Source organism: Hoplias malabaricus, chromosome 16 (assembly GCF_029633855.1).
Source record: "Hoplias malabaricus isolate fHopMal1 chromosome 16, fHopMal1.hap1, whole genome shotgun sequence".
NCBI lineage: Eukaryota > Metazoa > Chordata > Actinopteri > Characiformes > Erythrinidae > Hoplias > Hoplias malabaricus.
Window position 1 is genome coordinate 25,655,610 of NC_089815.1, and position 12,072 is coordinate 25,667,681.

Sequence of the window (12,072 nt, forward strand, 5' to 3'; positions counted from 1 at the left end):
CAAAAACTGTGGAAATGTTACACATATGCTTTCATTTGTGCCATTGTCTGCTCTCTTAACAAACCTTGACCCTTCATCCTTTTTTAGAGGAAACTCTTAAAAGCCCTGTGGACAGAGTTTAATTCAGAACCACTCAATGGCTCAGCGGAGCCAAGGGCAGGCTTACCACTACAGAGTTCCTGTGGATCTTGATGAATTCTTGAACAGTAGAAGTGTTTTAATGAAGTAGTGTGAAAACATTCCTGAAGGTAGAATGTTTTTAATGTAGTTTGGACATTACATATGGGATCTGAAGCCTAATTCCAAACACAATTAAAAATATAAATAGGTCTATAGCTATACATCATCCTCAAAAGCAACTTGATTAAAAGTAGTACATATTTAATCTGTTCTCAGTTAAAAAATATACATTCAACTGAGTAGTGATTACTGACTAACACTGAGTACTGAGTAATAAGATTACATAAAAAGATAAGAATTTAATTCTTTTACTCACTAATATACAGAAGTACAAACTGAGTGTAAATACCCAAGAGAGCACAAATGTCTTCCGTACAAAGCACTTCCTTATACTCTCACTCACACATGTTAAGCTAAACTAGGCTTTTCCACAAGGGGGTGACAAAATCTCTCAAATAGAGTGTGTTAATCACTGAAAGGGAAGATCTTCCATAAGCAACTGTTTATTAATATGGGAAAGTTTTACACAGCGTAAAGACATTCCAGCTACTATGATGTGGCGGCGGTGTGTTAGTGTGTGTCGCAACTGCTACAAGTGGATCTAACCCAGCAGTGTGACTGCTGGACTGAGATTAGTCCACCAACCAAAAATATCCAGTCCAGAAGATCCTGTGGGCAGTGTCCTGTGAACACACGTGCACTAGAGGGCAATTTTAATATTTTTTGTCGTATTCTTTGGGGCATGTGGAGTTTTTCTCTGTTCCAGCAGAAATATGTTTAGTTCTGTGAAAGAGTAGCAAATGAAATATAACCTACTGAACTATGTTTACTATGTGTACTGATGTCCCTTACAGTAAGAAGGTCAATGGGTGAGAGTGATCAAAGGGGTGAGAACTACATTAGTTTACAAAATGTCACTTCCAGAGAATGCGCTACCTCCAAGGGAGCTACGTATTGTAATTTGTGTCACAATTATTTCTGCCAGATTTATAGTTTGAAATGAGTAACCTTCGGCCTGAGTGGTCCACTCCCAGTGTGAATGGTCTGTAATTTCTCTCAGTCACGTAGCGCCTACTCAGAAAAATGAAAGATGTGCTTGAGTAATCCAGTGGGTGTGTAGCAGTAATCTGAGAAGTGTGGGCGGGTGTGTTTAGTTATGCCACTAGGTGATGCTAGCAGTCCTCAAATTTCTCATTGTGTATACAAAATTATGGATGAAATTTGCATATATATATCTATATATATAGATATATATAGAATGACTAAATGCTCACCTACTACTTTTACTACTGTTACTTACCAAGCCTTGCTCAAGTCACTGGTAGACACTGTAATACTGGCAGTCTTAAGCTGATATAAATCAGTGGTAACCTAACTTCACTGAGGTGTTGGTCATAAATCATCCTACAGATGTCTACAATGATATATCATGCTTTACAGCAAATCCATTAAAACTAATATTTACTCAACAGGAGGGCATAATCATACAGTTCATCACCTAGTCACATTATAAAGAGCCACAGGTTTAGATCTTTTGTATTTGTTCATTTTTGAATTATTTACCTTTTATAATCCCCCAGTCTTTCTTAAACCACCCACACAGCATATTTGCTATATCCTTTTAATGCAAAAAATGTGAACCGTGAAAGAGGAGAATGATGGGTGTAGCTTTATACAAACCTTTTTTATGTGTTAACTTAAGTATTTGGAGTTAAAACAAGCAACACCCAGGAAGCAGCCCTGAAGAATGCAGCCTGTACCTGATGCCTTGTGGCAGCACTGGTGTTACACTACACTCTGGAGACCTTCTGTCAGTTTTCCAAAGAAAGCTATCATATTTTGTTTACAATATTTTTTCAAGATATTTTGATAAATTTTGCAGCACCACACGGGCTACAGTCAGAATTTTATAAAACTACAAAGTGCTCCTGTATGATCTGTGATTCTCATTAAATGTCCCATAGGTGTAAGGCCTATGTGGACACGCCTAATAAACCCTACAACACAGTTCTGTTCTGTATAATATTTCTGTATAGAGCAACATGTGCATGTTCCATCTGTGTTACATTTCCACACACTTACTGCAGTGGTATTTAACAGGTCACAAGCTGAAGGAAAGTGTGACACCCTCCCTGTGCAGAGAGGGAACTCTGCCAGCTGAGAAACAATGTCCTCGTTCATCTCTTGCTCTGCACACTCATACCTGAGTGTACCTTTCACAAAGGTGGATAACAGGATGACAACAGCGAGGGGGATGGTGCTGGTATAGCCAAGTGCCAACAGACAATTCTTGGCTGAATGATATATGGCTTAATGCCAAAAATCTTTCATGTGTCGATACTGATTACAACACTAGCTCAAAGTTTAAAAGCTGGAATCTTACACATCCTGCCATGAACAATGGTATCGGCTTAAAAAATAAGCAGAAGAAAGATCGGAGGGATGGGGGTTGGGGGGGATGGGATGGGGGGGGGGGGCAAGGTCATTTATTATTGTTGTATTGTTTAGTTGCTATGACAATATGAAGAGTTATTTTCACTAATTTCCAGCCAGCTCACATAAAAATAACATGAGTCACAGTGTACAGGTGAAACGCAATGTGAACGCAGATGTTTATTACATCTACCTTGTGCTTGTTCACATTGTCTAAATGTTTTTAAAAATAACTGCAGTCTGAAAAAAGTGGATTTCTAGAATTGCTAACCCTGTGTATTCTGAATTTTTGGTTTTTGTTAGTGTGAATATTCCCCATGCAAATTACTTGTTTAAGGTGATCTTGATTGGCTTAAACGCTACATTTAAACTTTACTTCTACATACATTCTTTAATTTATCAATTTTAAGGAAACTTATAAGGAAATCTGAACCAAAGAAGTCAGCGAGCACATTGACCCGACATGCCTCTCCAGTGTGGTTTGCTATAAGTTTTTTTCCATCAGCATAAAAAAAGTAATTAATGTTATGTTTTTCTGCATTTAAATCACTCATTCAAGGCCACAATCAAGGATTTCACAGCAGCTTTGAGGTGGCTGTTTTTTCAAACACTACAGGCATGAAAGTAAAACACAGTTTATGAAATGATAATTACACTGTTTGATGTTACCAGAATCCTCCCAGGAAGTACATGCTGCACAACTTAATGCTGAATTTACGAAAGTTTTCTACACTTTATTAATATTCTAGTCCTACATTTTGCTGTCGTTATCCTGTCTGGACTAGTCTTTACTTAAAGATTGATTCATTCTTGCTGATTTATCATCATGGGAGAGGAGCTGTATTTGATCTAGCAACTGCAGATTTCAAGAAGCCCAGGGTGTGGTCACTATGGTTTGTAGCTATAGCAACTGTGTGTTTCCTTGCTTGCAGCGGCCTGTTCTCAAGAACTCTCCCATCAGACAAAAGTGCCCTTTTTAAAACAGACTATGGTCCAGTCCTGAAGAGCCCTTATCACAGCTTTCAGCCAATGCTAGAGCACACCTCCACTGGGGTGAAAGTAGAGGGGTGGAGTACTGTTTACACAGTGAGTCATTAAAGAGTCTCAGCGAGCTCAGCACACTAATGCTGTACAGACAAAGGCAGAATTAAAAACTAAAAACTAACCACTAAAAGCAAGAAAACTAGGAGCATAATCTTAGTTAAAAATGTTCCATTTGTCTGTTATTTCTAGTGTGAAAGTTGTTGCAGATATAACTCAAACTCCATATTTGATTGTAGCAAACGTTTGCACATTGTGTTGTCTGTTGTCTAGTGTGGTGGGGAAGAGAGTGTATTTTTAAGCCAAATGACAATGAATATGAACCTGAATTAATGTGATACACTCCTGTGACAATCCTAGCCTCAAGCACAGCACACTCGCATTTCAATCTTGGTATCAGAATATAAAATATATATATATATATATATATATATATATATATATGTGTGTGTGGGTGTGTGTGTGTGTGTGTATACATGTATGTATGTATATATATATAAACAACTCTTGTAAAGTTGTAAATGTAAAGTTTTATCTTCTACATAAAATACATGCATTACAAAACAGAAAATGTTACCCTGTGCAAAATAGTGATCACTGAAACATTGTGACTGACCTATAAACAATAGAGAAGTAGCAGGAAGAACCTTTTTATAAAGACGGTATGCATGCAATTATTTTAATCAAATTGCTATCTTTTATGTTTGTTAAACATGCATCTTATGCATAAAAAACATAATCTTATATGCATTAGGTCATTACCTGCTGTATTGTTAAGTCTTTGTGTATGTGTCACAGAAACAGTCATGGGTGGTGGCTCATGTGAGTGACACTGATGTTGCATGTCTTTCAACACTGCTGTTGGCGGTTGTTTTCTTGGAGAAGCAGGATCATTTCTAGGCCTCAGGGGGTATATGAGATAATCTCTGGGTTCTTGCCAGCCCTTTCTCTCTCACGGGTTCACATCTGGACTTCTTTATTCTTCACTTCTGAACAATGAAAAGACAGAGAGAGGCGAAAATAGTGACTGTTTCTTACAGAACTTTTACAGGACTTTTTGTGTCCTATTCAGAAATCTTTACCTTGACACACAAGGCTTGTTTTGACTCTCAGAAGCAGCTCAGTAATGTCCTGTGCATAATCTGTTTTATCATGCTTTGTGTTAACCTTTTATTTTCAAGTTCTGTTCAGTAGAGTGGGGCCCAAGGCCACAATGAAAGTCAGGGTGGTGTTACTATCCAGCAAAATTATGATTCTGACCACGTTAATGCATTTGTACCAAAAATTCAGATATTGTTTTAGTCTCATTCCTTCTACTGAAAACTGATGATCACTTCATGAGAGTCTCTTGCTATTTGTTAAAGCACAAGAGGCTAAAACAAATGCTAAGAAACTTTGTCCCAAAATGATCATGTGCCAATATTTGTGTAATTTATAATGAAACAAAAATTAAATGGGTATTTAACACTTTCAATAGATGTGCACCAGTCTGGTAGTCTAGACTTTTGGGCTCTATTGCATGTTCTGAAAGGTTTGACATTTCTAAGTTGGCAGAGCTATTGCCCAGTGCATGTAATGTAAGTAATTCATTAGTTTGCAGTGCACTACAAGGGCTATTTTTAAATTATTGTACTAATGGATTATACACACCACACAAACACATAACATAAAAGGAAGGTCATCTAACCACATGAGTTAAAGATCTGTGCAGGCTTTTATTTCTTTCTACAACACTTTAATGAGCAGCTGAGTTTATGTATTGCTAACAGTGTTAGAGCCTGAAATAAACATTCACTGACAGGATTGCAGCAACACTTAATCTGCACTAACCTTTGTTCTTCTGTTAAGCAACCACGAGTCCCTATGTTTTTAAGTGTGCAAGCTCTATGTAGAATTTTAAAATCTGAAGTTATTATTAAGAATTTATATCAGGATTAGGAAAACACCCGCTTTCTCAAAGCACGGTGTGGGCATTCCTATAGATACATACCTCCTACGTACATTTGTGCCTGATAAAGCTGTTTAAGATAAGGTATAATGGGCAATATTCAATGGGAAATAAATAGGGCAGGACTTTGCAAAGACATGTTACTGTATGATACTATTGTAACCCTGTGATAATAGATATCATGTGTAAAAAGGGTGTCTTTACCTTAGATTAATAAAACTATTGTTCTGCCTCAGTACATGAAAAAAATGTTTTTACTGTTGTGACTGTTTACCCAGCTGCATCTATATGCAGATATTTACTATAAATTCTAAATTAGCCGTTCAAGATATTTCTCAGCCAGACACAGTCTCCTTTACAGCCTTCTTCCTCATCAGTTTAAAAAATGGACAAACTCCTTCACTCAGAACAGTTGTAAACTGGACAAGAATTGGAGGAATGTTTTACTGAGAAAAGCACTACTGTGAAAATGTGTATTATTGAAATTATTCAATAACATTATTTTGGGATTAGGACCACATCCAAAGTCCTCCCCTCAGACCTGCAAATACCCTGCAAACTCATGTGATTTCCGCATCGGACAAACTTGCTCCCACCTCCATCCCATCTCCACCCTTTTCTCGTATTCATCTATCCAACAGGGGGTCAGGCTTCATACGCATTCTTAAGCCGTTTTGAACTCCTTTACGGGCGTGGTCTGTACTAGCAAAATATATCAAATATATTAAATATACAAAAGATAATAAGTAAAACTAGGCACTGATGCACATTTCCTTTGTTACTGTCTGCCCCCCTCAACCCCCACCACCCGAAATCCTTTGTGCTTTTGATTTATTCTGTGTACAGCTATTTTGGATGCTACAAGGAAGCCCAGAACTGAATGTTTAACACAACAACAATAACTGAGAAAGAAGGGACTTTCTCAGGAAGGGAGGAAAAAAAGGATATACAGTCAAATCTTTTCCCTTTATAATAATTGAAATGAGATCCAGAGAATGTTATTGGTTCATCTGTTGTAATCATTCTAAGGCTTGATTTGCACCTAATGATGTTTTAGGGTCTACACTTAGTAGAAGCACATGAGCAAACAGCTAATTCAGAGTAAATTTCACTGATTCTGACTTGACCTTATAGAAAAGCAGTGGAATTGGCATGGTTACACAATCGTGCCTGCACACACACACACACACACACACACACACACACTGTTATTCCTCAAGGAATGTTGTAAACTTTGAGGGGCACTGACATTGTATTCTCCCTTTTGTAATCTTGACTCTAAGGACACTGCACAGATAACCCTGACACACACACAAACACACACACACACACACACACACACACACACACACACACACACACACACACAAAATTCCAATGCACTTTCCTCACTGGGGCGGTTGGTGGTTTCAGCAGTGTTTGGCGCACACATAGGTCCTCCCTCCCCTTTCCACACACTGGACCCGCCCCAGGGCTCAGGCTGTATAAAAAGGACAGAATCGGATACAGCTGTACACTCCAGGAGACTGCAGTTCAGGGCAACTTCGTAACGGTTTCCTCCAGAGTCCTCTTTTCCAGTCTTTCTGCAGCTATCCATCTGCCAGCATGTCTCATTTTAGCCATTACTCATATTCCTCTGGCCCTGTAGGCCACACAGGGCAATCTGTGATCAGCTCACGTCGTGTGGGCTCCCTGTCCTCAGTGCCCAAGGCCCATAGCCTCTATGGGTATAGCACTGGAGGGAACACCCGCATCTCCTCATCTGTGGCGAAAAGCGTGTCCTCTGGCTATGGCGGTGGACTGGGTAGTGGACGGGGTGGTGGATTTGGTGGTGGATTTGGTGTGGGTGGAGGTGGCTTCAACTTAGCTTCTGCCCTCGACAGTGATAACATCCAGCTGAATGAGAAGGCCACCATGCAAAACCTGAACGATCGTCTGGCCTCCTACCTGGAGAAGGTGCGCTCACTGGAGGCTGCCAATGCAAAACTGGAGGTGCAGATCCGTGAGTACTATGAAAAGAAAGGACCAGCTGCCCAGAAAGACTACAGCCACTACTGGGCTACCATCAATGACTTGAAGGATAAGGTACAGTGGGAAAATAATGTTATACATAAAATATTATACTTCTATATTTAAGCAATTTCAGAATGCACCGAATATAATATGTGCAGCCCTAAAATGTAAAGATGCAATTGAAATGTTTAATGGGCAATGGGGGGTGTGGCACTTGGCACATTGTTGCCTTTTACACATTTCTCAATGTTTGCTAAATCAATAATGTTCATCAATTTGTCTCTGTTTTAGATCAGAAATGCCACCATCGACAATGCCAACATCCTTCTGCAGATTGACAATTCAAAGCTGGCTGCTGATGACTTCAGGACAAAGTAAGCAGTCCCATGATAAGAAAAATATATTGTACTTTGTACCTTAAACAGACTAATTTTACCAGAACAGAAAACGTACACCAATTTGAGCCGATTAACAGATCTTTCTCTATTGATCAGGTATGAGCATGAACTGATGATGCGGCAGTCTGTGGAGGCTGACATTGCCAACCTGCGACGCCTGCTGGACCAGACCACTCTGACCAAGGCTGACCTGGAGATGCAGATTGAAGGTCTGCAGGATGAGCTGGCATATCTGAAGAAGAACCACCAGGAGGTTGGTGAAATATTTTTATCCTGCTGTGCTATAGCTGCACCCCATTAGGCTGCATTTTAACATTATCAGCCATCTGGCACAGTCATATGTGTGAAAATATTAAAGTAGGGAGAGATTTACTGTAGACATATAATTCTCCACTTGTCAAATATTCTGATGATTCTGCTTGAGACAAATGCCCTTGTTGGTCATTCCAAGTACAGAAACTTCCGCCAAGAATCTGGTCGGTATGCAAATAGAAAATGCCATTCTAAAAACTCCATATTTGGTTGCAGACTTAATGTAACTTTTGTATTTTTGCAAAAGAAAACAGAAAGCACTGAAGCAGGAATTTAAGGCCATTTGGATCTTGCAGTTTTGTAATGTCTTGGGAATTCTTGTGTTTATAGGAACTGGCAGCTCTGAGGTCTCAGTTGACTGGTACTGTGAATGTGGAGGTGGACGCTGCTCCTCAACAGGACCTGAATAAGGTTCTAGATGAAATCCGGTCCCAATATGAGGGCATCACAGAAAAGCACCGTAGAGACCAAGAGGCTTGGTTCAATGAACAGGTGAGACTGCTGACTATTGCCACTAAAGCATGTTTCCAGTATTAATTAGAATGTGATCAGAAATATAGCCTGTATCATATATGCGTACACTTCTCTCCTAGTCGGCAACATTGACTCAGGAGGTGGCCATCAGCACAGAGACCATCCAGACATCCAAGACAGAGATCACAGACCTGAGACGTACACTGCAGGGCCTGGAGATTGAACTACAGTCCCAGCTGAGCATGGTGAGAAATGGGGATTGAAGGAGCAAGGAAAGGGCTGAAAGATAAGGGTTATGCAGCTCATGAGAATGCTTCAGTTAAAGAAAGCTGTTACACAACAAGTCAAAGGAGACTAAGAAAAGCAGGGAAAAGGGGATAATGAAGTAATGGCTAATCAGAACCAGCAGATGGGTGGGGGAGGGGTGGTAACATCAAGAGTAATATATCTCTGTTTTCCACTTCCAAGAGATATAGACAGAGCCAGGGAGAAAGGAATGTGGAGGAGGAATAGTGAGGTGAAAGCAGAACTCCTAAAGACCTCTGACACTTGGGTGTGGATTTGCACCACATTGATGCAGCACAAAGCAACTGTCTGTCAGGAGAATTTTGCCAAACAGTTAATAAAAAAAACTTTTTAAAGATGACACATAGTTTGACACATAGAATCACCAAGGTGACCTAGTCTGAGTGGTGCAATATCATGAGCAATCCCTGTGGTATGTGAGAAGGGTGGGATTATATTTGAGTCATGGTTAATTGGAAGAATCTGGTGGGGTGAAGCAATTTTTTGTTCACAACCATCTGTTATTGCCCATTGTCAAAGGGATCTACGTTAAAGACCATGAACTCTAGATGAACTGGTCTCTGAAACAGTTTTTTTTTTTTTTTTCCTAAAACAGAAAGCTGCACTGGCAAACACGCTAGCAGACACAGAAGCACGCTACAGTGCTATGCTAGCAGGTTACCAGAATCAGATTAACATGCTTGAGGCAGAGTTGGCTCAAGTCCGGGCCAGCATCGAGCAGCAAGGTCGGGACTACACCATGTTGCTGGACATCAAGAGCCGTCTGGAACAGGAGATTGCCACATACAGGAGTCTCCTGGAAAAGGAGGAATCCAGGTAGGGCCGGGCTTTGTCATCAGAAAGTCAAATGCTATATGTTGCTACTGCCTTTTGATGTTTGGTCTGTGTGTTTATGGAGATAACTCATTTATATTCTGTTCTTCATTCCAAAGGACTCCAGGCCAAGGTAAGCATTACCTTCATTCATTAGATATTGAAGTTTATAATTAGCATGGTCGTTCAGGATTAAACATAATGTGCTTTGTCTGTTCTTTACAGGTGGATCCACCACTGTCACCACCACCACCACAGTGAAATCAGTCAAATAGGCAAAGCAGACTACTTTTGGAGACATGCACACAAAAACCGGTTCCCAAAGTTTACTGCTGATATTTTCACAGTAGAAAAATCTCTCCAGTCGTGGTAATGAACCCCAGGAGACAACAGAAATATCTTCTGAACATCAATAATGAATTAAATGCTTGTTGTGTGAGAAAAAATAAAGTTGTCTCTGAAAATAAAGCTGCTGGCAAACATACAACTCTTCTGAAATGGCTTTTTCTTTTTACTAAAATAATGGGATATTGATTTGTTCATAGATTACAGCACAATGCTAAATAAACACCTCAGATACTGAAAACACAAAGACCAGAAAAGGAAAAAGAAAAACTTGCTTGAACCCATTTATAAGCTAAACATTCTTTGCAGCTTCTGCCAAGTTTGATCTATGCCACTGCCTGGTGAACTAAAACCAGCATTACAACAACACATTCATTCTGACTATTGCACCACACTCCTAAATCCCACATCTCCCCTTCACTGCCTGTTGCCTGGACACCGGTTCATCACAAAAAACAGAGTGGAAAAGCAAAGTTAAGGCTGTAAAACGAGTCGAACAGTGGATGACTATCCTTTTATCAGCAATGCTCTTTGCCCTCCATAAAGTATTATGATTAAATAAAATAGAAACAGGAAGTGATGGACCGTCCAAAGAGTATAATAATGCGTGGGAGTATGACTGTGAAAAAAGAGAGTTAGAGCTGTAAAGAAAGAAACAGCACAAGCTTAGGAACACGCCCGTCTTTTTTTTATCTTCTTATGTGTCTTAAAGAAATTTAGAAATCACATTAAATAAAAATACACACAATAAAGGGGTTAAAATATAAAGGTTTTAGAGCAATGCTTCATAAGAACTATTTTATTCCTAAACAAGTTTGATAAATCTTTATTTTTAATATTCAGTCCACATTACAGAAAACAATATTTAGGGAACACAGTTCCCTACGTGTAATAACACAAAAGTAGAATACCTACAACTAAATATAAATATATGATTTTCTCAATAACTCATTATTAACCTTAGTGAAAACACACCATCACTGAGTTGCTTTTGTACCAAGACTCAGGAACATCCAGAGACTTGCAAGACATTCTTCTTAACTTAATAATAACCGAATACAGGTAATAATTAACTTAATAAGACTGTGTCAGTGCCTGTGGCAAGGCTAGTCTAGGTGTGGCCACACATTTACTCAAGGACAAGAGCTGGAACTGGAAGTGTGTTTCTCAGTCAGAGACCTTTCCCTGAGATCCAGTATTTGCTCAACCTGCACACACTCAAGAACAGCCATAAAACAGCAATCACTGTCACTACAGAGGAATATCAAACACTGTCTCAAAAACGAGCCATATATCAAAGTTACTGCAGTAGTCAAATTTACAGCTGTGCCAAGTAAGGTGTGGAATCTACACCTATTGTGTACAGCCAGATACAGAAGGCAAAATTGGTACACATCCTAAACCACAGAAATGAGTTATGATAGTTTATTAGTGTTGAAAGGTGTTAACAATTAATAGATTCAAACCTGGCACAATTCCTAGAGTGTGGAAACAAATTGAGAATATTAGTCTTAATAATAGCTTATTTGAATCTAAAACAGCTACTGGAACAATATCCAAAGCCCTTGAGAGATTTTCATTCGCACCAAAATAGAGGTTTACCCTTTTAAGATAAAATTTTAAGTCAACAGTGAAGTTACTGGTCTCTCTTGGCAACTTTACTAATTTTTAAATAAACATTTGAGATAGTTTCAATACCTTTTAAGGGCTGCTTTAAAGGCCAGGAAGGCTACCTATGAATATAGATTGTAACAGGAAGAAGCTACATTTCTAAATGTTAGAGACAGTGTCTTTCATGAGAACATGACT

The 12,072-nt window shown here is 39.2% G+C and overlaps 1 protein-coding gene across 1 annotated transcript; it reads left to right on the top strand.

Moving 5' to 3' along the window:
* The first annotated feature begins 7,101 nt into the window (after nt 1-7,101).
* On the top strand, nt 7,102-10,398 carry LOC136671427 (keratin, type I cytoskeletal 19-like). Its single transcript, XM_066647096.1, has 8 exons — nt 7,102-7,687; nt 7,907-7,989; nt 8,110-8,266; nt 8,656-8,817; nt 8,919-9,044; nt 9,701-9,921; nt 10,038-10,051; nt 10,144-10,398. Exons 1-8 carry the CDS (start codon nt 7,208-7,210, stop codon nt 10,191-10,193), a joined length of 1,293 nt encoding a protein of 430 aa, XP_066503193.1. The 5' UTR covers nt 7,102-7,207; the 3' UTR covers nt 10,194-10,398.
* Nucleotides 10,399-12,072: the final 1,674 nt, after the last annotated feature.

Excerpts from the sequence above, each read along its gene's own strand:
- LOC136671427 (XM_066647096.1), top strand. The coding sequence starts at position 7,208 with ATGTCTCATTTTAGCCATTACTCATATTCCTCTGGCCCTGTAGGCCAC. Across the intron at positions 7,688-7,906 it reads TCAATGACTTGAAGGATAAG|ATCAGAAATGCCACCATCGA; the intron begins GTACAGTGGGAA and ends TCTCTGTTTTAG. Across the intron at positions 7,990-8,109 it reads GCTGATGACTTCAGGACAAA|GTATGAGCATGAACTGATGA; the intron begins GTAAGCAGTCCC and ends TCTATTGATCAG.